General features: G+C 45.0%; 1 protein-coding gene and 1 long non-coding RNA gene across 2 annotated transcripts in view; one reads left to right on the top strand and one right to left on the bottom strand.

Moving 5' to 3' along the window:
- LOC148128638 (uncharacterized) overlaps positions 1-24,704 on the top strand; it is a 38,869-nt gene extending 14,165 nt beyond the window's left edge. The window contains exons 5-7 of the mRNA XM_087948677.1: positions 2,221-2,347; positions 24,280-24,444; positions 24,667-24,704. Coding sequence (XP_087804803.1) covers positions 2,221-2,347; positions 24,280-24,444; positions 24,667-24,704 — 330 coding nt within the window. The remainder of the gene's footprint in view (positions 1-2,220; positions 2,348-24,279; positions 24,445-24,666) is intronic.
- Positions 1-25,717, bottom strand: part of LOC148128637 (uncharacterized) — a 150,996-nt gene extending 125,279 nt beyond the window's left edge. Inside the window, exon 1 of the long non-coding RNA XR_015746218.1 lies at positions 25,140-25,717. This is a non-coding gene — a long non-coding RNA (uncharacterized LOC148128637). The remainder of the gene's footprint in view (positions 1-25,139) is intronic.
- Between the last annotated feature and the right edge of the window lie 763 nt (positions 25,718-26,480).

Below are 26,480 nucleotides of genomic sequence, written 5' to 3'. Positions count from 1 at the left end.
CTGTGGATGGATCAGAAGGGTGCAGTTGTTTGGGGAGACACTCGTTCCTCAAGTGAGCAGCCACCCACCCCCTACTCGGTTTTGCTGTGCTTTGGCATTTGCTTGAGGAGCATCTCCCCATGCGCGTGCACCCTCCCGGCCCTGCCACAACTGCCGGTTATGAGAGGAGGAGGAGGAGGAGGAGGAGGAGGAGGAGGAGGAGGAGGAGGAGGAGGAGGAGGAGGAGGAGGAGGAGGATCGCCCAAAGGGACGCTTCCACCACGTTCTAGCGATCGTTGTTCAGCCAGTCTGGATTCAAAAAACAAGAAATGAAAGAAGTAACGAAGAGCGCCAAGGAGAGCTTGCTGGCTTGGCCATGCTTTCAGGGAGACACACACACACACACAAACACACAGAGTGGGAGAGAGAATCGGGAAGATAGGGACCCGGCCGCTTCGCTGTCCCCCACCGTCACCCTTACCTTCTCAGGGCAGGCGAGGGAGGGGAGGGTGAGGGGCAGGGCCAGCCGCTTCATCAAGGTGAAGAGGGGGCGACCAAGCACAGGTGAGTAGAAACCTGGGAACGGTGGCTTCTGAGGGGCTTTGAGGTCGGACGGCCTGGAGCGGCCGAGATAGGAGTGAGCATTGCACCACAGGTTCACCTGATTGACCACTTCTTTGGTGTTGGCTTTATGGAGCCACGGGGTGAGGCCTGGGCTGACATGCAACAGCAGTGCCTTTAACTGCGCTCGCTTGTATGTGTCCGGTGAAGACACCGGAGGAGTCGCTCAGTTAGACTTCCCCTCTCTGCAGTCTTCCTCCTGCACAAAAAGGCCATTCCCTGAGCTAAGAAGGCAAGGAGCTGCGGCTCGACTCACCCAATTCCTAGGACTACCCCAATGGTCCCAATTCTGCTAGGAGAGGGCGGCTCCCCCTGGCAATACCCCTTTCCCTCGGTGCTCTGACTTCCCATGGCCCGCCTCCAGCCTGAACACCAGGTCAGACCACTAGAAGGCCACTTCCCTGCTTCTCAATGGCGCTCCTGTACCATCCACTGCAGGACCCTCCAACTCCTTCCCCAAATTCTCCCTCAACTTCAAAATGACAATGCCTGTTGCCTAATGGGTGCAACCGGGTGGGTGTGGCAGGGCCAACCAGGGGTGATTATTCTGGGTCCAACAATGGGGCTACGTGCGGGAGAGGGAAGGGATGGTAGGCAAATGGGCCATGCTCCCTGGTCTCCCTCCCCCACACTTCTGCCTCACCGCCAGCAAGGGTCCAGCAGCTGCGTGAATCCCAGCTAATCCCATGTGGAGAGGCTCATGTTCTCCTGCTGCTGGGAAAGCAAGAGAGTCTTTCCCGGCACAGTGAAAAGTTTGCAACTTCCTCTCCAATGGGGAAACGGGTGTCTCTGTGTGGCAGAGAAGCAGCCTACTTGAATCCTGTTTCTCTCTGCCACCCTGAGCGGTGCCAGGAAAGACTCTCTCCCAGCAGTAGGAGGACACAAGACTCTCCATATGTCTTGCAGTAAGGCGAAATGTAGCTCAGGTCCCCACCAGTCTGCATCTCGCCTCTCGCCTGGATTCACCGCAGATACTGGGCCTTACCTGCTGGGGGTTTGGGCGGCGGGTGGTGGCAGCATAAGGCAAGTGGGGTGGGGGGGGGTTAAAGGTGACCAGCAGTGGCAGGTAGGCGACTGGGCCCCAGAGCTTGCAGAGCCTCACTCACCCAGGGAGATCAGGCAGGGCCACAGCGGAAGGCATGCAGCAATGGCTGGCCTGGCGAGTGGGCAAAAGCAGGCTGCAAGCGATGCCGTGAATGCGCCGATAAGGACTGACTGGGCGCGGAGGGAGGGGCGGGCAGAGAGGGGGGGCCAGTCAGTGGTGCAATTTGCCAGTTCTCTGAACTGCGCAGAATCATAACAACCGGTTCTATGGAACTGGACAGAACCAGTACAATCCCACCACTGGTTCCATCTCTCCAGACTTTTCTATTTAATAAAGTTTTTTTTTTTTTTTTGGCAATGTGAGATTCCAAAAGCAAAAGAGAGGAACTAAAGGAAGAATCTTTCAGGAGTTATATCTCCAACCATTTGTAAATAGTGAGAGATTTTGTCTTTACTTAAGTGAAGACCAGAGGCTAATATCTAATATCTAGTCTAATATCCATTTTTACCTCCATTTTCCATGGACGGAGAGTCCTAACACATTTCCTTTGGCAATCCGGTTTTTTTTCTGCTCAGTCCTTTCCTCAATCTGAATGTGTGGAAAGTTGTCATCCTGGATTTGTCAAGAGGGCTCGAGAAGGAGAGCCAGTTTGCTGTTACGACTGCGTTCCTTGTCCAGAGGGGACCTTCTCCATTCAGAAAGGTGGGTGACACCAGAGGAAAATGGGAGGCCTGGTGGAACTGGATCATGAAAGTGTGAATTAAAAAAGACTTTGAAGCATAATTGATTTCCAGTTTATTTCCAAAATGCCCCATTTCTTCTCTAAACAGAAGAACAAAAAGACTGTGAAGGAAGGGCTGGATAGAGAGAGGTGGCTGTGGCTGTGGCTGTCCAATGTATCCCCAAAGTAATAACCTTCCTGTCTTATGAAGAACTTCTGGGCATCATCCTGGTCTCTTTTGCCCTATTCTTGTTCCTAACCACAAGCCTTGTTTTAATCATCTTCATCAAATACCGAGAAACTCCCCTTGTCAAAGCCAACAACCGGGACCTCTCCTACATCCTCCTGGTCTGCCTCCTGCTTTCCTTCTTGTCTTCTTCTCTCTTCGTTGGTCAACCAAAGAAAGCCACCTGCCTTCTCCGACAAACGGTTTTCAGCATCATCTTCTCGGTCGCTGTTTCTTCTCTCTTGGCGAAAACCATCACGGTGGTGCTGGCTTTCCTGGCCACAAAACCAGGAAACCGAGTGAAGAGATGGTTGGGGAAGAGCTTGGCCAACTCCATCATCCTTTCTTCTTCTGCTGTCCAAATTCTCATTTGCTCCATCTGGCTGGGAGTTTCTCCCCCCTTCCCTGATGCTGACCTCCACTCCCAGCCTGGAGAGATCATCCTGCAATGCAACGAAGGGGCCGTTATGTTCTACGTCACCCTCAGCTGCATGGGCTTCCTGGCTGCCATCTGCTTCACAGTGGCTTTCCTGGCCAGGAATCTGCCTGGGGCCTTCAACAAAGCCAAGCTGATCACCTTCAGCATGCTGGTCTTCTGCAGTGTCTGGGTGACTTTTGTGCCCACCTACCTCAGCACCAAAGGGAAACACATGGTGGCTGTGCAGGTCTTTTCCATCTTGGCCTCCAGTGCTGGTCTGCTGGGCTGCATCTTCATCCCCAAGTGCTACATTATCCTTCTGAGGCCAGAGCTGAACACAAAGGAACATCTCACAGCCAGAACAAATGTAAAAACATGAGATATAGCATCATTATGATAGTGGAAGAATTGTTCATGTTTCTTTTATTTGATTTCCATTTAGATAGTATGCAGGAGTCAAAGAAAATGATATCTGTATGTTTCAAAATGGGGAATTGTTGAACGACTGGAATTCTTGTAGTTCCCTCCCCTTTCAATAAATATTGCTAAAGAGACCTCTGTAAAATTGAGAGGAATTCAGCTGTTCAGCAACAGATACTGAACATGACACCTTATAAAAAATGATTGATGTACTTGTTCCAACTGACAGCAGCTAAACATGTGGGTGGGTGTGAGAGAATGAGTAGGAAATGAGGTCAGGAGGAAGCTGTGGGAACCAAACACCAGCCTGGTTGCCTGATCCTCTCCCTAAAAATGCCGGAATGATATGAAATGCCATGTTTTTATTTTATTAAATTATTTTATTAAATTATTAAGGACTATATTAAATAGAAAAGTCTGGAGAGATGGAACCAGGGGTGAGATTCTACTGGTTCTGTCCAGTTCTATAGAACCGGTTGTTATGATTCTGCGCAGTTCACAGAACCAGCAAATCGCACCACTGGCTGGCCCTGCCCCTCTTCTTCTGCCCCTCCCCTCTGCGCCCACTCAGTCCTTATTGTGCATGCGCAGCATCGCCTGCAGCCTGCTTTTGGCCACTTGCCAGGCTAGCCATTGCTGCATGCCTTCTGCTGTGGCCCTGGCTGATCTCCCTGGGTGAGGGAGGCTCTGCTAGCTCTGGAGCCCAGTTGTCAACCTGCCACTGCCGGTCACTTCCCCCCCCCCCACTTGCCTTTTGCTGCCACCACCCGCCTCCCTAACCCCCAGCAGATAAGGCCCAGCAGCTGCGGTGAATCTAGGCGGGGGGGAGAGATGTACACTGGTGGGGACCTGAGCTACATTTCGCTGTACTGCAAGACATGTGGAGAGGCTCGTGTTCTCCTACTGCTGGGAGAGCAAGAGAGTCTTTCCCAGCACCGTTCTGGGTGGCAGAGAGAAACAGGATTCAAGCGGGCTGCTTCTCTGCCACCCAGAGCCGCCCGTTTTCCTATTGGAGGGGAAGTTGAAAACTTTTCGCTGTGCAGGGAAAGACTCTCTTGCTTTCCCAGCATCAGGAGAACACTGAGCCTCTCCACCTGTCCTCCCGTACAGCGAAATTTAGCTGAGATTCACCGCAGCTGCTGGGCCGTGCCGGTGGGGGACATAGGTGTGGGGGGACAACCAGGGAGCATGGCTCATCTGCCTGCCATCCCTTTCCTCTCCTGATCGCAGCCCCTTTGTTGGTCCCCGAACAATCACCCCTGGATGGCCCTGCCACACCCATCCGGTCGCACCCATGTCGGCAACAGGCTTCGTCATTTTGAATGATTTGGGAAAGGAGGTGGAGGGTTCTGCAGTGGCCAGCACAGGAGCACTGCTGAGAAATGGGGAAGTGGCCTTCTAGTGGTCCGACCTGGCGTTCAGGCCGCTGGTGGGCCACGGGAAGTCAGAGCATCGAGGGAAAGGGGGATTGCCAGGGAGCCACTCTCTCCGCGCTGAATTGGGACCATTTGGGGTAGTCCTAGGAATTGGGTGAGACGAGGTGCAACTCCTTGTCTTCTTAACTCAGGGAATGGCTGTTTTCTGCAGGAGGAGGACTGTGGAGGGGGGGAAGTCTACCTGAGCGACTCCGGTGTCTTTGCCAGATTATTTGGACTCTTACAAGTGAGTGCAGCTAAAGGCACTGCTGTCACATGTCAGCCCAGGCCTCACCCCATGGCTCCGTAAAGCCAACACCAAGGAAGTGGGAGATCAGGTGAACCTGTGGTGCAATGCTCACTGGGATCTCAGCCGCTCCAAGCCATCCAACCTAGTGAAGAGCACCAAGGAGAGCTTGCTGGCTTGGCCCAGCTGTGGCTTTGAGATACACACACACACACACACACACAAAGTGGGAGAGAGAGAGGGGGGAAGATAGGGACCCAGCCACTTCACTATCCCCTACTGTCACCCTTATCTTCTCACACTGCTCCATTTTGTGAACCATCTATGGTTTAATATCTCCTTCAAGCTGGTGAGAAACCCACAAGGGCTGCGGAATGTGTCACTAAGAGCTTAGACGCTTCCACCACGGTCTGGCAATCATTGTTCAGCCAGTCTGGATTCGAAAAAGAAGAAATGAAAGAAGTAGCGAAGAGCACTAAGGAGAGCTTGTTGGCTTGACCCAGCCACAGCTTTGAGGGAGACGCAAACACATTCACAGACACATACACAGAGAGGGGGGGAGATAGGGACCCGGGCCGCTTCGCTATCGCCCACCGTCACCCTTACCTTCTCGCACTGCTCCATTTTGTGAACCATCTATGCTTGAGTATCTCCTTCAAACTGGTGAGAATCCCACAAGGGCTGGAGAATGTGTCACTAAGAGCTTCAAGTTTGTTTGCTCCTTGTGCCCAAACTAGCAAAGAACAAGGGAATTCTGTTGTCCAGGGCCTGAATTCAGATGAATTTGAATCATGATTGGGTGGAGGTCCTTTTGGTCCCATTGGGAGAGAAGCTTCGTCCTGCTTGGGGAAGAGTGTCCCCTGAAAGGGCCAGTTCATAGTTGGGGAGGTTCTTCAAGAGACCAGACCTGGTCAGACTTATCCATGTTTCTCTTTTACACAAACACACACACACACACACACAAAGTGGGTGGGGGGAGAGGGGAAGATAGGGAAAGGCAGAGAGAGAGAGACAGACAGAGAGAAACAGAGAGGGGAGAAAGAGAGAGGGAATGAGAGGGAATGAGAGAGGAAAGAGGGAATGAGAGAGGAAAGAGGGAATGAGAGAGGAAAGAGAGAGACAAGAAAGAAAAGAGAAAAAAAGAAAGGAGAGAAAGGAAGCAAAAGGAAGAAAAGGGATAGACAAAGAAAGGGAGAGATGGAAGGAAGGGACAAAGAAAGAATAAGAAAGAAAGGGGGAGAATGGAGAAAGTGAATGAGATGTATGAATGGATAGATAAATACATGCAAGGAGGGAGGGAGGGAAAGAGAAAAAAGGGAGAGGAAGGAAGGACACAAACCCTGGTTTCAGAAGACTTTGAAGCAGCAATCTAGGGCTGGCCTGCAAGGGTTAGAAGGCTGTGTGTGTGTGTGTGTGTGTGTGTGTGTGTATGGTTGTCAAAACTCCCAAAACAGGTTAAGGAGCTCTGGGGAGATGAGTCATAAATTAGAATACTTGCTAAGCAATTGGCCATGTAGTGAGGACCACTTGTATTTGGTTTGCCAGTCACATGGCCACCTGGTCCTGCCCACCCAGTCATATTGCCAACAAGACATGCCCATCTGGTCACGTGACCACCAAGCCACGCCCTCAAATTAAGCCACACCCACAGAACCGGTTGTTACAAAATTTGAATACCACCCCTGGATGGAACTGAGAAAAGTTTTCAGCATTAAGTGGTAACCAGCCAGTTCCTTCTCATGACCCCATTAACACGCATTTCTCCCCTCTTCTTACACCCATAATTTTAAGGTGTGATATCAGAACAATCTTGATAATTTCATGTGAACTGAAAGCCTTGGAGCTGCTTCCTAGGAGCAGAAGGCCCATTGCTCCATCCCAGGGAGGGTGAAAGGGAGGCATGGAGAGCTCTGGCCAGGTCTGGCCTCCTTAAGAGCCTCCCAGATTATGGAGCTGCCCCTTCAGGGGACACTTTTCCCCAAGCAGGACGAGCGGAAGCTTCTTTCCCCCAATGGGGCCAAAAGGACCTCCGTCCAATGACGATTCAATCCCATCCAATACAGTCCAAGCCTGGATTCAGGCCTCGGTCAGGAGAATTGCCGCCTTCGTTGCTCTTCTGGGCACAAGGAGCAAACAACCAGAAGCTACTAGCGACACATTCCCCAACCCTTGTGGGTTTCTCATCCCTTTGATGGAGACCCTTAATTGTACGGTGTCCACAAAATGGAACAATATTGAAGCCTCCCAAGCAGCCTAAGGGAAAAAAAATCCAGTTTCTACTGCCCAGATTCAATTTTCAGTGAAGGTCAACCATCTTTGGGGAATAGCATCAGCCCTCTTGAAATGGGACTTCAGGCTTTGGAAAACAGGAAAGACATCAAACTTTCTCCTACCTTGTTGAGCACCTTTAGCTGTGAAAGAGCATCTTGGTTGATAGAAAGTCTCTGTCTTTTAAAATACACCAGAGTTTCTCTCCTAAGATCATCCCTGGGAAGAACCAAGAAGCCCAGAATGCTCAGATCTGCTGCTACCTTTCCATTTGGGTCCATGTAGAATTGAAGGTCCAAAATATTTATAAACTCGTTCTTCTCTAGGAAAGGTTGGAACTAGAATGGGAACATGCAGCAATTTTAAAAGCAGAAAACTTTGTTTATTATCCCAGACGCTTTTTCACATTTGAATCTTTCTTCTGTAGTTGCCTAATTTATAGACATGCTTCATTAGGAAAATAGTTGTTTCCACTATCTTACAAGTGAATGAAAAAAGTTCACAAAAATTTGTCGATCATATTTTGACAATATACATTTTGACAAAATATAGTTGAACAACAGAAAAAAGGAGATTTATGAACTCCCTGCTGCACTGACAGACTTTGGGGAGTCAGAAAGTACAAATCTCCCACCGACCCTTTTTTAATGCAGCTGTAGGTTTCCTCCTCTTATCTGGTTCTTCCCCAGGCAGAATCTCTCCTCCACCCCCAAAAGTCATTCCCTCCTATCACTGCCCTTTTTAAATGGGTTGTGGGAAAGGGGAGGATATAACTTATGTGCTCTATGCAAGCCATCCTCACATATTATTTCATTTCCTAAACACATTATGGAAATACTGCTGATATAACTCGATCTCAGGAAAGAGTAATAAACAATTTTGTGATGGGATCAGATGTCATAATCTGGGGCTCTGTAACATGGTAAGAATCGAAATGTGATATTTAAGGACAGTTTACAGACTATGGTCTCAGGAAGAGCAAGCTCCTGGGTAACTTGGATGTTACCTGGGTAACTTGGATGTTACTTTTTATAGAAGATAGCAACACCACCTCCTCTACGGATGAAATGAAAGCCATCTGGGTAACTTTGGGCCAGTCATTCTCTCGCAGCCCAACTCACCTCACAGGGTTGTTGTTGTTGTGGGGAAAATGAACACAACTACTCATTAGTACTCATTCCCCTTACTCCTCTTTTTCTTCTCTGAAAAGGGTGCAATTCAAATTATGATTAATAAAAACAAAAACAGATACTAAAGAAATAAATAAATACATAAATAAAATAAAAATTATTTTACTATTCATCTTGATGTTTTTTTAAGCAAAGGAGAAAAAAACATCAAGATGAATAATAAAATAATTTTTATTTATGTATTTATTTATTTCTTGAGTATCTGTTTTTGTTTTTATGATTAATAAAAACAAAAACAGATACTAAAAAATAAATAAATACATAAATAAAAAATGAGGTAGGCAACTTCTTGTTAGATTGATGTTATACATTATCTGTTTCTGCTTAAATCAATATATAGCAACATCAATGTAACAAGAAGTTGCATGCATGCATACATAAATGGATTTTTTAAAAAAATAAAAGTGTTTTATTTTTTTTATACATAAACAAAGCAAACCTAAAACATAAACCATCTTCAGTTACATACAATGTGTTGGTTGGTACAAATTACTTGTGTACAATCTCTGCAGTCTTTCCCTTCCAATTTGCATTAATCCTTATATCATAAATCCACTATATATATTTAGATTATTACTATTATCAATTACTTACTAGACTACTAATATTACATCATTTTATGCGAGCAAATCTTCATTTTTACTTAATCTACTTTATAATGTTCATTTCATCATCACCAATCTATTCTATAACAATATATCCTTACTTTACCTTACCTAATTCTATTATACTTATAAAGTATTATAAAATATTTCATGAATGAAAAAGCAAAGCAGAAACAAATATCAATAAGTACAGCAGTGTAACAGAAAAAATACTTAAATTTCTTTCTATTGACTTATTTCTAATTTTGTTAATTATATCAACTTGTTTATAATTATCAACCTTCTGTATTTAATTCATACTTTAATTAAATTAATTAATTCATAATTCAATGATCATTCTCCGACTAATTTCTACCTCTTATCTCTATCCATTTCTGCACATTGTAATTTTTTAATTTCATTTTCATCTATGAGGATCTCTTCGTTTTTCCACTGTTGTGCAAACATAATTCTAGTCACTGTTAACACGCAAACATTAAATATTGGACTCCCTTTCTTTATGTGGGTGCCAACAAAAATATTTCTGGTTTTAAAATTTAAATCTATATGTTGCTTTACCATTTTTGCTAACCTTGACATTATATCCTCTTGAATAGCTACACTAGCAGTGCCCAATACTGAATTCATATATTCCAGTTTTTTAAACTGAGGAATAAATTTCAGAAAAAGAATTCAGTATTGCTCTGTGAATGTGCCTATCAATTCCATTCGTAATCTAACTTCTTAGATGATTTTGTACTATTATCTTTTTTTGTGTACTATATATACCTGCACAAGGCTGTTAGGCGACCAAACGTGGCTCCCCCTGGCTTCTCCCTCTCTGCTATAGAGAGAGCATTCCATTAGGGACTGTTGGTCCAGGTAAGTAGACTTGGCTAGGAAAGATTTTTGTGCAACTACTGGCACAAAATAACAAACTCCCTTGGTTTGTTAATGGTATTTCCACTTTAAGTGTTTCTTTTTCAATTAATGAATTGTAATTAATTGTAATTAATTGTAATGAATTGTAATTAATTGTAATTAATGAATTGTAACTGTAAAGCCTTTGATTCAGTGGTACACGACAAACTACTCCTAAAAATAAAATCCTATGGTATCTCTGGACAACTGAATAACTGGATAGAAGCATTCCTGTCAAACAGACAACAAATGGTCAAAATCGGGAGCGTCCTATCAAATCCAGTACCTGTCAATAGTGGTGTTCCCCAAGGCAGTGTTCTAGGACCAACTCTCTTCATACTCTACATAAACGACCTCTGTGATCATATTAAGAGCAATTGCGTTCTCTTCGCTGATGATGTAAAGCTGTTCAATACCACAGACAATACTGCTACCCTACAACAAGATCTTGACTATGTATCCGAATGGTCAAACAAATGGCAACTTCAAATCTCAACAAATAAATGCTCTGTCTTACATATTGGCAAAAAAAATCAGAAAATAAAATACAAGCTGAATAGTCAAGATCTTGTTGATGACCCAAGCTCTGTAAAGGACCTTGGAATACTCACCTCTAATGATCTAAGTGCTAGAGCACACTGCAAATACATAGCCAAAAGGCATTAAGAGTTGTTAACCTAATCCTACGTAGCTTTTCTCTGGTAATATCACACTACTAACCAGAGCATACAAAACATTTGCTAGACCAATACTCGAATACAGTTCATCAGTCTGGAACCCACACTACGTATCTGATATTAGCACAATTGAGAAAGTCCAGAAATATTTCACAAGAAGAGTTCTCCACTCCTCTACTCGCTGTAGAATACCTTATGCCACCAGACTTGAAATTCTAGAACTAGAAAACCTTGAATTACGCCGTCTTCGGTCTGACTTAAGCATGGTATACAAAATCATACATTGCAATGTCCTACCTGTCAATGAATACTTCAGCTTCAACCATAACAACACAAGAGCACACAATAGATACAAACTCAAAGTAAACCGCACCAAACTTGATTGCAGGAAATACGACTTCAGCAATAGAGTGGTCAATGTCTGGAATACTCTACCCGACTCTGTAGTTTCTTCCCCAAACCCCAAAAACTTTAACCTTAGACTGTCTACTATTGACCTCACCCCTTTCCTAAGAGGTCTGTAGGGGCGTGCATAAAGCGCACCAACGTGCCTACCGTCCCTGTCCTATTGTTTCTCTTATTCTTTTATTTTTCTTATATGTAACCATTTCATGTATTCACAACTATGTATACATTTATACTTATTATCTTGTAAACAATTGGCAAATCAAATAAATAAATAAATAAATAAATAAAATAATTATGAAAATATCAGCCATTCTATTATATAAGTGCAACATTTTTTTTATAGTCTGCCATTTTCAAATCCACATCTTTTAAACACTAATTAGCTATAGTGTCAGGTGTTGTGAACTAAAGAAGTGTATTAATAAAGATTCATTTGCATAGCAGGATCGTAATCCTGCACTTTCTATTGGCCCATATATGGCAAGTTATGATTGGTTCATCCCGAGCAATCTGATTGGCTGTTGGCGGGCCGCACCAAGGTTCAAACGCTATACGCTATCCATTGGTTATCCGAATAGCAGCTTACTCTATAAAAGAGTGGCTGCTAGCCGGGGGTTTTTTGTCTCTATTTTGCTTTTGAATAAAGAGCTGAAGTTCACGGTTTACAGTCTGGTCTCCGTTCCTTAAACCCATGCCTCAAACTTAACTCTGGCGACGAGGGTGGGATGCGGAGACAAAAGAGCTGACTAAACCCTACAGAGCACCAACCGAAGCACGTGGCTGAGAGCGCATCTACATCGGCGAGATGTCAGGTGGCGCTATACCACCCGCTCCTTTTGACCCGGAAAAGGAAGACTGGGAGTCGTATATGGATCGGTTTCAAATGTTTCTAGAAACCAACAACTTGAAAGACGCTACACTCGGGAAGAAGCGGGTGGTATTCCTGACCCATTGCGGACCGGCCGTTTTTAAGATGGCGAAAGCGCTCACGAAACCGGCTGAGGTGAAATCAATGGATTGGGACAACCTCGAAGCTATCCTACGGGCTCACTATGCCCCCGCCGTACCAACGTTGGTCCGAAGACACGAATTTTATCAACGGGATCAGCGGAAGGGTGAAAGTATTGCAGACTTCATCGCTGACCTTAGAAACCTGGGAGGCCTCTGTGGTTTTTCAGACCTAGAAGAAGCTATGCGAGACCGCATAGTCCTGGGATTAGATGACCACACAGTACAGAGCAAGATCATGGCAAAAGGGGACATCGGTCTTGCAGATGCTATTGCAGATGCTACTGCAGCAGAGGCAACCAAGAAGTCGGCCGCTCGAATGCACCGCACCAATGCACCGCTCCGTCAATTCGCCCGTGAAGCCTCGCCTCAGCTAGAAAGACACTCAGCAACAGCGCACCACGAGGACCTCGAGTCCCAGTCCGAGAGTGATGAAGAAGAGGTTAACAGACTTCGGGCCGAACGAGACCAACAAACTCTAAAATTTCAGCGCCCATGTGCGGGTTGTGGGGGAAACCACCCGCGATCCGCTTGCAAATTCCTCGACGCAATCTGCCGTTCATGTGGGAAGAGAGGCCACATCACACGGGTCTGCAGAAGTAAGAGGGAATCCAACACAAACAGAAAGGAGAACAACCTCCGCCAAACCACAAGGAACCTCCCTCCAAATCGGGATCGTTTGAATAATCAATGGAGCAACCATGCCTACAGCAGCAAAACATCTGTTCTTCCAGCAAGACGAGAAGAGGCACACCAGACTATTATTATCGGCCATGCTTCGTCATTAGACAAACAAAAGATCCGAGTGAAAGTTACCATCGAGAACCAACCTTGCCTGATGGAAGTCGACTCTGGGTCGTCCCTCTCGATGGTTTCCTGGAAGACCCTTAAACAGCTGATCCCTGCCATCCATCGTCAAGACCTCAGGACACAGAAAATCATCCTCAGAGATTACCAAGGGAACACGATCCCAGTCGTCGGAGTGAGTCAAGTCCAAGTATCTTTTAAAAAACATGCCGTGTCACTCCCATTAACTGTCGTCGATGGTGACCGGCCCAGTTTACTAGGCCTACAATGGTTCGCCCCACTCGGAATCGAGGTGGCCGGCATTCACCGGGCCGGAAGCGATGATTGGGAAGAGAGCGTCGTCCAGGAATTCCACGACGTATTTTCTGACAACTTAGGCAAGTACAAGGGGACCCCTATATCATTTAGCCTCAATCCAGAAGTAGCCCCTATCCGCCTTAAGCCTCGTCGGGTGCCGTTCGCCCTTAAACCCAAGATTGACGAGCAACTTGATAAGTTAATAGCCCAGGGGGTGTTGGAGCCTATTGACCATGCCCGTTGGGAAACCCCAATCGTAACCCCCATCAAACCGGATGGGTCGATTAGAATTTGTGGAGACTACCGCGCCACCTGAACCACGCACTCCAACAGAGCGCTTATCCGGTGCCGGTGGTTCAACATCTTCTCCACTCCCTGGGCGGCGGGAAGATCTTCGCAAAGTTGGACTTAGCGCAAGCGTATCAACAACTACCCGTTGATGCGGAAACCGCAGAGGCACAGACTATCGTTACACACCGAGGTGCCTTTAAATGCAACAGACTCCAGTTTGGAGTGAGTGTAGTCCCGGGATATTTCAGAGTCTAATGGAGAGACTTTTACAGGGAATAAAAGGGGTTGTGCCGTGCTTGATGACATTTTAATTGCTGCCCCAAATAGAGAAGAGCTTGAAAAGCGTCTCAGATTAGTTTTACATAGATTTAAGGACGCCGGTCTCAAGGTTAAAAAAATAAATGTCAACTGTGCACTGAAAGGGTAGAGTTTCTCGGATACCTCCTCGATAAACAAGGTATTCACTCTACCGAAAACAAACTCAGGGCAATCAAGAACGCCCCAAGACCTAAAAATAAGACTGATCTCCAGGCTTTTCTGGGACTTATTAACTTTTACAACATCTTCTTGTCCCAGAAGGCAACAGTAGCTGAGCCCCTACATAGACTTCTCGACAAGAAAGCCACCTGGGTCTGGGGACATCGAGAAGAACGCTCCTTTCAAAAAGTGAAAGACTTATTAACATCCGATGCTGTTCTAATGCAGTACAACGAGACTTTGCCATTAAATATTACGTGTGACACATCACCATTTGGGGTTGGAGCCATTTTGAGTCACGTGTTACCAAACGGGCATGAAGCTCCCATTGCGTACTTTCCCCGCACATTATCAAAGGCTGAACGAAACTATAGCCAACTCGACAAAGAGGATCTTGCTATTGTATCGGCCGTGAAGCGATTTCACGAATATGTTTACGGGCGGCCCTTTACTCTAATTACAGACCACAAGCCTTTACTTGGCATTTTAGCAGGTGATAAACCAACCCCGCATATATTATCGCCTAGAATGACTCGTTGGTCAGAATTCCTAGCAGCCTACAACTACATATTGCAGCATCGCCCAGGGAAAGCCATTCCCCACGCTGACGCTTTGAGCCGTTCCCCACTTCCGGAAACCGTCAGTGACCCAGCTCCAACCCTCACTACGCTGCAAATTGAAACCCTCAACTCGCCGCCACTAACGGCAAGAGATATCGCCGCCGGCACAAAACGGGACTCTATCCTCGCAAAAGTTCTCAGTTGGGTCGAACGCGGGTGGCCTGTCGAAGAAACCCCGCCACTTTTGCGCCGTTCAAACACCGGCAAACGGAACTATTTTCCCAGAAGGGCTGCATCCTATGGGGAGATAGAGTCGTCGTGCCAGAGAGACTACAGCGACTCGTGTTGCAAACCCTGCACGAAGGACATCCGGGTATTGTCCGCATGAAGGCTCTCGCTTGAAGCTACGCGTGGTGGCCGGGCATCGATAAACAAATTGAAGCCTGGGTAACCACGTGTAGAAACTGCCAGGAAGTCAGCAACGCCCCACCGAGAGCAATTCCCACTGAATGGGAAACTCCTCGAGGCCCGTGGTCCCGCATCCACATGGATTTCGCGGGACCCACTAAAGGACACACCTTTCTTCTAACCGTGGATGCTTACTCCAACTGGCTCGAAATCCACAAGATGAAAAGCACGACTACTGACTCTGTTATTAAAAAACTAGATAGATTATTTGCAACACACGGTTTCCCGGACGTTCTAGTTTCCGACAACAGACCCCAGTTCACGGCCCTCACCTTCGAACAATACCTGGCGGACCGGGGCATCCGCCATGCCTTAACTTCGCCGGCTCACCCTGCGGCAAGCGGTAGGGCGGAACGGATGGTCCAATTCCTTAAAAGACACTACAAAAATGGATCCGGGGGACATTGACGCCAGATTGAACAAGATACTCTTACTACAGCACATTACCCCCCACAGTGTCACCAACAAAACTCCAGCCAAACTTTTAATGGGCCGGAAGCTTCGCTCCCACCTCGACCGATTACACCTGTCGTATTCGCTGGAGAAACCTTGTGGATCCAGTGGAACGTATTGCCAATTCAAGGTAGGTGACTTGGTCTACGCCAAAAACCTTTCCGGCGAACCGTTGTGGGTCCCAGCCACCGTAGTCTACCTCACTGGCCCTAGATCTTACCGCCTTAAGACGACAGACGGCAAGATATGGAAACGCCACATAGATCAACATCGATCTCATTTACAACCCAATATCCGCAACCCCCCGGACTTCCAAACTCAAGGGGGAGGGAATACCGAGGGGGACGAAGGCCGTATAGACGATGACGTAATCGAGGACAGACGGCTGCTAAACCGAGTACTCGCGCCACCTGAAGAAGGTCCGGGATCGGGGGCATCCTCCCCACAGAGGAACACCGTAGTGGAATCATGCCCGCCCGATCCAGGAATGGGCTTAAGGGACCCTGATAGTATCGAAAACAGCACCGCGGAATCAACCCCGTGCGAAGACGAGCCTTGCGTTCCGCCGGAACCGAACTTTAAACAAAAACCGGTGGAACAGCGAAAATCAAATAGGCAGGTAAAATGACCTGCATACCTGCGCGATTACATCACCACGACCGTCAAACGAAACCCAGGGGGGAGGGGTGTTGTGAACTAAAGAAATGTATTAATAAAGATTCATTTGCATAGCAGGATCGTAATCCTGCACTTCCTATTGGCCCATATAATGGCAAGTTATGATTGGTTCATCCCGAGCAATCTGATTGGCTGTTGGCGGGCCGCACCAAGGTTCAAACGCTATACGCTATCCATTGGTTATCCGGATAGCAGCTTACTCTATAAAAGAGTGACTGCTAGCCGGGGGTTTTTTGTCTCTGTTTTGCTTGTGAATAAAGAGCTGAAGTTCACGGTTTACAGTCTGGTCTCCGTTCCTTAAACCCATGCCTCAAACTTAACATCAGGGACTCTTAAAAGTAACTGAATATTACTGATCTCCGCTCCTCACCTGCTTTCTTCGCTTGCCACTGCCTTCACCACTCAACTTACAACAACAATCTAGTCCAAACCACTACAATGTTGAATTTTTTTTGCAGCACATTGCCAAGATGAAAAGGCAAATGAGTTTGTCTGCTTTCTTTGGCAAGAAAACAAAAGGAGTGGAAGAATTACCAAATTGAACCATCAGGAAGGAGTAAAGAAAGCTTTCCTCAGAAAGAAATTGAAGGAACATTTCTCATCTAAGGCTCAGAACATCTGTGCAGAGAAGTTGAAGCAATGTGAGCAGGATGTCATAAGTAAACGACTGGAGAAGATGACTGAGAAAGATCTGGGTAGTACATGGAGAGTGTTTACTACAGTGTATAGTCTGGCACAAACGTGCAGACCATTTTCATATATAGAAGATCTGATTGAATCACAAATAACAAATGGTTTAGATTTGGGAACAGGGTTGCATTCACAAAGAACTGCAGTCAATTTCATTGCAAAAAATATCAGGAAACATTTATTTACCAAAATTATTGAGAAAACTCATAAAATCTGTTTGATAATTAACAAAAACCTCAACAATATCTTCCAAACCAGTTCTTATACTATACTTAAAAGTTGAGGGTACAGCTTTCTCACCAACAATTTTCCTTGAATAAGTAGAATTAGATAAACAAGATGCAGAGACGATATATTGTTCGGTTATAGAAAGTTTGAATAAAGTTGGGTTTAATAGGAACTATCTGTAGAAACATTTAATTGGATTTTGCTCTGATGGAGCCAGTGTTATGCTTGGGAGAAAATCTGGGGTAAACACTAGGATAGCCACAGAGTTTCCAAATATTGTAATATGACACTGTTTAAACCATCGTCTGCAACTTGTTTTAGATGTTTCTATTAGGGAAATAAAGCAAATCATTTTCAAATTTTTATTGATAAAATATATTGTAGTTTTCCATCAATCAAATAAGAACTTTAATTGAACTTAACAAAATTTCCGAACAACTTGAGATTGAAATTATAAAAATTGGTAGAGTTTTTGGACTAAAATGGGCTGCCTGTAGTTTAAGATCAACCCTAGCTGTGTGGCGGGCTTATCCAGCGCTACATCAGTTTTTCTGTTCAAATAAAAAATACTCCGGTATGGCTGCCCATCTTGAAAACTCATATTTTCTCACTGATTTGGCCTTGATGATTGATGTGCTAACTGAAATCTCTCCTTTCTAATGCATTGCAAGCGAGAAACATAGACATTATAAAGGTTGAAAAACTTGTGATAAGATCAATTAGATCATTTGAAATGCTTGTAGAGGAAAAGTGTTCATATGAAATAAGGTTGATGAGTTAATTACTTCATAAATCCTTAAAAGTATAAATTTTATACAAAATCATCAATTTGTGGGACTTCCTCGTGAAAAACTTATACAAAGTATTGTAACTAATTTGAAGAAAAGATTGATGGATTGCGAACATTTAAAAACAGGCTGCCAATTTTAAAGACATTGATCAATTAAAATTTCTAAATTATTTGGAGCCAGATTATTGGAACTTTGAAGAAATGATGGTTCCATGGAGAGCAGCTGAAGCACAATTGGTTGCATTTGGTGAAATTTTCAATTATGAAATCAATGTTAATGATTATCGTGATTTCATAGAAAATGTACCAAAAGATTCTAAAAATTAAAACTATTGCAGTCAGCTCAGGAGAGGCGGAAAGGGGCTTCTCACAGATGAACCTAATATGCTCAGAGGGCAGAAGTCGCCTGACAGTTTCCAATATTACAAACCTCCTGACCATCAGTCTAATTGGCTTCCCTGTGCAAGAATGGGACCCTGCTCCTATAGTAAAGACGTGGTTACGGGCACCTCATCACACAGCTGAAGATGCTTGTGTTAAACACAAGAAAACTGTAACTCAGAACGTTAATAGAAAAGCAATTTGGGAGTACTTTAAATGTTATTGTTTTTTGTAAAGTTTGGTTATGTAATAGTTTTTGATTAATATTTTAAAATGTTGTAACAATATAGTTTTGTGTACCTTTTTATTATTTAAGCATTAAAGACATGACATAATAAACTACCTTCTGTTTTGGTATATCTTTTTTAATACTTAGTCATTAGGGCAAAGAAGTGGAGTTGAGTTGGCCTTGCAAAGCCCTCTGCAGCCCTCCCTGTATCTGCCCGCGCCTCGCCTTGCCCTCTCCAGAGTTCCCCAGGCCTTGGAAACTGGCAAAAATCACTTCCTAAGCAATTGGCCACTAAGCGAGGACCTGGTCATTAAGTGAGGATCACTTAAATTTGGGTTGCCAGCCACATGTTCACATGGCCACACCCACTCCAGTCACATGACCCCCTAGCCATGCCCACCCCATCACATGACCACCTAGCCACTCCCAGTCAGCAAGCCACTCCCACCCAGTCACATTACCAACAAGCCACACCCACAAATTAGGCCACTCCCACAGAACCGGTTGTTAATAAATTTGAATCCCACCCCTGAAACTCAGCCCCCACAACCTTTGCTAATGGGCCATTACTCTGGCCTAGGCCAGTCTATTTTACATAACAAAGATCTACTCCAGGTAGGGCTATATTAGGAATTGCCCAAAGCCAGGCTCAACCAAGCCTGGGACTCAGGACAGCCTAGAGAATTGCCCCTGCATGGCCCCATGGGAATCTGACAACCAATCAGAATACAAGCTCAAATTCAAATCCCAACAGAGGGCATTCTGGATTTAAAACCAGAAATATTTTGTTGGATTCATTTAATTTTACACATACAACAGCTGCTAGAATTGTGTTTGCACAACAATGGAAAAACAAAGATATGAAAATGAATTAAAATATTAGAATGTGCAGAAATGAATAAATGAACAATTACAAATTTACAATCAAGGAGAAGGCTTAGAATACTTTTTAACATGGTATTTCTTTTATCAATGGCTAACGAACAGAAACAGAGGTTAGAAATGTAAAAGTATAAAAGAAAAACACCAATTATATGAGGAAAGTTTAGTAAAAAGGATAAGGAAATATTAGTATTTGAATGAGTAGATAACTTTGAAAGCATACAAACACCCCAAAAATATTGCAGATAAAAACCAGTTTTTTACGGTGCACGAGGTGTGTAATCAACATGAGAGTAGTTGAGGAAATGGGCATCCGACTGAAAACTTTAGAAATGCCCATAGCCTTTTGTCAATTGGATGGATCAGTGGCGGGAGGTTGCCCTGCACGTTTCATAATGGAACCCCTAGATATGACCGGGGGGCATAAAGAGACTGTGTTTTATTGTGGCCCCTGGATGGAGCAACCGTTAATTCTGGGATTGCCCTGGCTTCGGAAGTGGAACCCCCATGTGAACTAGAGGAAGGGGTCGTTGCGCATATGCACCAATCAGCGACTGGAAAGGGAGGGGCGATCCCAGCAGAAGCTTCAGAATCTGGTTGAGCTAGCCTCCACAGGTAGGAGGACTTGGAGTGGGAGGAAAAAGTTCCGAAAGAATATTGGGATTTAAAGGAAGTGTTCAGTGAAAAGGCTTCAGATGAGCTTCCCCCTTATCGGTCAACAGATTGTAGTATTGAAATTTTGCCTGTATATTTATGAAAGAAAGTTGGATGTTTTTATGTTTTGTCTGCTTTGTTTGTTTTTAAAAATCAATAAAATTGTTTGTTTTTTTAAAAAAATTGCCTGGGGTGATGCTCCCGAAACCGAAGCTATATTCGATGACACCACGGGAATTGGAAGAGCTGAGATTGTTTATCGATAAAAATTTGAAACGTGGTTTCATACAACCCGCTAGACCTCGGGTAGCGGCCCCAGTGCTGTTCCGTGAAAAGAAAGATGGCTCCAAGCGTTTGGTAGTGGACTATAGAAACCTGAATGCAATTTCCATTGAAAACGTGTACCCCCTCCCCCTGATGAAGGACATGCTAGCCCACCTGGCTAAAGGGAAAATTTTCACGAAGTTGGACTTGAGGGAAGCATACTACCGAATTTGAATTAAAGAAGGAGATTAGTGGAAAACCACTTTTAACTGCATGATGGATTGTTTCCAGTTCAAAGTTCTCCCATTTGGTCTACAAGGGGCTCCAGCCGTATTCATGCAGATGATCAATCAGGTGTTACATGAACATTTATACAAGGGGGGTTTGGTGACATCCTTATTTACACAGAAACTTGGGATGAACATGTGAAACTGGTGCGTTCAGTGCTACAGAAACTGTGAGCCGCTAAATTGTATGCTAAATTGTCCAAATGTGAATTCCATCAAGAGAAAATCGACTATTTGGGGTATCGCATTTCACACGAGGGCATTGAAATGGATCCAGGGAAGGTGCGGCTATGTTGGAGTGGGCCCCACCGTGCACCCGAAAACAACTTCAAAGCTTCTTGGGATTTGCCAACTTTTACCGGCAATTCATCCCGTCTTTTGCTAAGATAGCAATGCCTATCACCAATCTCTAAAAAACTAAGGGAGAAGCGAAACCAAAGCCTAGCAAGCTGTTGGAGTGGTCCATGGAATGCCAAGCTGCCTTTGAAAAGCTGAAACGACTGTTTGCTGCAGAACTAGTGCTAAAGCACCCGGACATGGATGCCCCTTTTGTGATCCAAGCCGATGCGAATGATGTGACTATTGAAGCGGTATTACTTCAAATCAATGAGAAGGGAGCTTTACAACCCTGTACCTACACCTCCCGTAAACTAACTGAAACCGAAAGAAGGTGGGCCATCTGGGAAAAGGAAGCTTTTGCAGTTCGCTGGGCTCTATTGACATGGAGACATTTCTTGGAAGGAGCGAAACACCCATTTGAGGTATGGACTGACCATAAGAATTTGGAGGCCTTAAAAACGCCTCGAAAACTGTCTCCTAAACAAGTTCGGTGGGTCCAGTATTTTAAGCACTTTAACTTCTCACTGAAGTACATCCCGGGGGAGAGGAATTTTATGGCGGATGCTTTATCTAGTCTGCCTCAATATAACAGTGTTCGTCAGGAAGTGATACGGCCGATTGTCTCAAACAAACAGCTAGCCACCCTGGTGGTCACTAGAGCGCAAAAGAAGAAACAAGAAGTGGATTTATCGAATGATTTGACGGCGCAATTAAAGGAGGCCCTAAAACTTGATGAGTGGTTCCTGGTGTTAAGCCTGGATTCCCCAACGGGTGTTAAGGAAAACAAACTAAACAGAACGTACAGCGAAGTCAGATAGGAAGACAGGAAAATGTGTGAGATAAGTTTTCTAGTTAACACGCAGTAAAAATACAGATACGCTTGTGCTATCAAAACTATAGTTTATTCCATTTAAGAATTATAGCATAGTCATAATAAATGGTCCATTAGTCATATATCAATATCAGTCAAGTCTTGTCGAGGATACACTATTTGCAAAGTCCATGTTGAATAGCCAATGTCAGTACACTTACAATAAATCAATCCAATCTTTATCTTCTCTCCATTGAGAAAATCAACACTCCTTCTTCTCTCCCCGTTCCAGCAAGAACGCAGTCATCAATCCATCAAAGTAATTAGGATTCAGTAAGCCAGAGAGAGTGAGCTGCAATTGCCTCGCTTCTTATATAGTACTTTTTACAACCACACCCTTAATTACATTCTTGTAGTTAAAGTCACATACACTTTAACTAACAAACCATGATACCTTATTTTATTATTTTTACCCAAAACAGTTAGGGTAAACAATGTTATCCCTAACACCTGGCTCATTTGAATAACTGTACAGTTAGAGATGGGTTGGCCTGGATGGGAGCAAAGTTGTATGTACCAGAGACACTGAGAAGCCAAATATTGCAACAAGCCCATGACTCTAAAGCAGCTGGTCACTTTGGATTCGAGAAAACCTTACACCTCGTTAAGTGACAATTCTGGTGGCCTACGCTAAAGAAGGACATTGAAACTTATGTGGCTAGCTGCTCAGTTTGCGCCTCAGCAAAAAGGCTTCCTGGTAAGCCAGCAGGGCTGTTACAAAATGTGGCTAGGCCAATGGCTCCGTGGAAGGAAATCTCTATGGACTTTATAGTAGAGTTACCCGAGAGCACCAGAAACACGGTTATTTGGGTAGTAACCGATTTGTTTTCCAAACAAGCACACTTCATACCTTGCTCTAAGATTCCCTCTGCAAAATCGTTGGCTAAACTGTTTATACTACATATCTATAGACTGCATGGCGTTCCTGAACATATAATTTCTGACCGAGGGGTTCAATTCACCTCGAACTTTTGGAGGGAGTTCCTGAAGTTAATAGGCTCCGCCCAGGGCTTAAGCTCTGCCCACCATCCCCAAACTAATGGGGCCTGTGAGAGGACTAACGCAGTGCTAGAGCAATACCTCAGATGTTACATAAATTATCAACAGGATAATTGGGCTGATTTGTTGCCATTTGCCGAGGTGGCATACAACAATTCTGTTCATAGTAGTACTGGATTCACCCCCTTTAAAGTGGTGTCAGGACAAGACTTTGTACCCATACCTGAGCTTCCTCGTGAAAGACCTAACATCCAGTCGCTAGATGAATGGATATCTCAACTCCAACTTAACTGGCCAGTCGCTCGTAAAGCATTAGATGACGCACATCAATCTCATAAGAAGTTTGCAGATAAAAAGAGAACTCCACAGAAGACCTATCAAGTGGGTGACAAAGTTTTCCTGTCCACCAAATACCTCAAAAGTCAAAGAAACACAAACCACTCAAAAGTCGAAGAAACTTGGTCCTAAATATGTGGGTCCTTTCACGATTGAACGGATCGTAAATCCTGTGACAGTCCAATTGAAGCTACCAAAAACTCTTCAACGAATTCATCCGGTTTTCCATGTTAGCTTGTTGAAACCTGAACACTTCTGGTCTGAGACCAACCCAGACTGATCCTCCTATACCATTGCTGATTGAAGGTGAACAACATTTTGAAGTTAAAGAAATTTTGGACTCTCGAAAATGGAGGGGTCGCCTCCAATACCTCGTAACTTGGAAACATTTCCCTTCTTCCCAAGCTGAGTGGGTCAATGAGAAGGATGTTAGAGCCCCATGGCTGATCAAAGACTTTTGCACAAAGTATCCTGATAAACCCTAGAAATGTACTTGATTGTTAATCAGTATCTTTTATGTTTTTCTTTCCTCTCTTGCAGGACTAACGTCTTTTTTTCTAGGAGGGCCGAATGTCAGCCTTCAAGATCTTCTACTACTGCTTTGCATCTTTTGGCTGCCATAAGTAATGGGGGGAGGAGGGGGGTTAATGTCTGGGAAGAGAGCTGGAGGTGTTACATTCTTGTGTTGTGTAAATGAGGAGTGGGGGGGAGCATAGATTCCTGCTTTTAGGTTTCTATTTCTCACTTAGCTTTCTTTTCTCTGCGCAGCTGCAAACCTTAATCAAAATATGTCAAGGTCAACGGACAGAGGCCTCATCACCCCCTGAAGATGTCCACATGATCATATTCAGAGCTTTTAATTGGAAGAATCTTTTGAACTATGGGGGTGGGAACAATTCCATCACTTTGTATATCTGATTTGCGCGCCTTATTTCTCAGATTCAGAATCCTACTGATGCTACCACTTCATTTTCAGTAAAAGAATTCTTTTCTCTAATTTATGGAATCTAAGTATTTCTTTCTTGGATTTTGAATGGAGCACCGATTGACACTTATGTACTTTTTTGGTGTTCAATTCAATAAACTTGGAGGCAAATACCCGTAGATTCCTGAAAGGAGGTGAACAGCTATTTTAATTTTCTCTTTTTAGGAGCTGGGCCAGAAGCCCAGACTTTTCATGCTGGAGGAAAGAGATGCCCCAAAGAAGCAGTGATGGAGAGATGCTTTCTTCTGGGGCCCAAAAGTTCCCTCTTACACAAAAATGTCTTACTTCAAACTTGTGATGAAGCGATTCCTCTTTTAACTCCATCTCCAGGTTCTGCCTCTTCTTCCCCTAGACCTCCAAACTCTTTCCCATTGTCCTCCTCCTATTTTTTCCTTTCCTTTCCTTTCCTTCCCTTCCCTATCCTTTTCTTATTCTTTTCCTCCATTCATCTATTGACTTCACTTCCTTCCCATCTTCCTTTTCTGCTTCTTCCTTTTCCTTTCCTCCTCCTATTGATTTCCTTTCCTTCCCTTCTAATCCTGCCTTCAAAAGAAAAGCTCCATGGGCGAACTATCCTCAGGGGAGTCTGAGTTCCCATGGAAAGACAAGGGGGAGAGACCCGTCCACCTCCTTTGGGGGGGTCTCTCTGACCCCCCGATTTCTTCCCCTCTGCTGGGACTCGGGGGGACCCTGAGCGGGTTTCCCTCCATCCAGACCATTCCAGGCATCCTGGCTGGGCCTGTCGGTCAGCAGAGGAGCCGCTTTCTCTCTGGCCCCAAGTGCCCCCCTTCCATCAGACTCAGGGAAGGAGGGAGGGGCAGGAAATATGGGGCTGGGGGGAGGAAAGTCTGAGGAACTGGGTGGTGGGGGGACTCATGGGGGGGTGAGTCTGCCTACCGAGATGAGGTGGACCCTGTTCTGTCTTTCAATTGCTGGCTGAATATAAAGACAGTCAGGCAAACTACAAAAGCTTCCATACAAAGTTTCTTTATTGCATCACAAGGCATTCTTAAGGCATAAATCACAGTTATGTCGAGATTCATCTAATGTCCAAATCTTTGCATAGCTGACTTCATAGTGTGAAAGTATAGTGATCTTCATCCCATAATGATAGAGCAAAGGGTGAGATTCCAGCACGTTGCTGGGGTCCAAACAAGAGTAAAGGCAACTCCCCCAACACAACCAAGGGTCAATTCAGTGACCAATCAGGATTATAGATGTGACCACATGACATGAACTACATTTCCCATGATGCATTAACTACATTTACCATGACACATTCCCTTAAGGGGACAGCTCCCAATTCTCAATTAACTATATACTGTCTGGACTGTCCAGTCCAGTTGCTTTCATGGTGTGGAGACAATAACTTGGTTCTTAACATCAATAATACCTAGGAGCTTATAGTGGACTATAGAAGGAACAGATCAGGCCTCCAGCCCTTGCTTATCAATGGAGACCGAGTGGAGCAAGTGGCCAGTTTTAAATTTCTGGCTGTTACCCTAAAAGAGTCCTGACATGGCTGCCCACATTGCAGCCCTGGTCAAAAGGGCCCAGCAGAGATTATACTACCTGAGGCTTCTCAGGAAACAACGACTGAATGGAAAACTGCTGGTGACTTCCACCCGCTGCACCATAGAGAGCATTTTAACTTACTGCACCTCTGTATGGTCTGCCAATTTTATTCTAATATAATCAACATGGAGGCCCGGAAACATTGTCATGGCAATGCAATATATTTTTTATTAGCTGGGACCTTTTTCTGAGACCTTTTGCTGCTTCTTCGGGCTGATTCACTTTGACAGGGGGATTCTGGGCAGGCAGAGAGTCGTTGGAACATACCAACTTCTGAAATCCTGGGGGGTCATTTTTGACCTTCCTGGGGGCTGGTGAGGAAGCAGCCCAGGAAATGGGGGAGGGGCAGTTGTGTCTGAGCCTCCATGGAGGGAAGGAGCCTCCCTCTCGAACCCCTCACCTGCTCCTTCTTCAATGGGGTCTTCGCCCTGCTTTTATGGCCAGAAGTGCCTGCAGGATGGCAGGTCTCTCACTGTCCCCCCTCCTCTGGCTTCCTCCTGGAGGCCAAAAGACTGGCCACCCTCCTCTCTATGGAAGTCAGACTGGCCAGCAGATCCAGGGATGAAGGGCTGATCCAGGGATGGAGCCACCGTGAGGGCTGGAGGGCAGAGGGGACTTAGAACATCTCCGTTGGCACCACAAATTCCCTCCCAGTTATTGGACCATCGCTCGGCTGAGGTCGCAGCAGGACCAGGGTGGTGGAGAATTGGGATAGAACGCGCCACATACACCCAACAAAGCTCCCCACCACAACAGACCTGCAGACACAGATTATGGCCTCACACACAGTC

This window comes from Notechis scutatus, unplaced genomic scaffold (genome assembly GCF_049901735.1).
Source record: "Notechis scutatus isolate UNSWTSFEM ecotype Mainland unplaced genomic scaffold, rNotScu1.2 NSCUCTG41, whole genome shotgun sequence".
Lineage (NCBI taxonomy): Eukaryota > Metazoa > Chordata > Lepidosauria > Squamata > Elapidae > Notechis > Notechis scutatus.
Note: the sequence above shows the minus strand (reverse complement) of the source record. Positions and strands in the feature narration are given on the sequence as shown.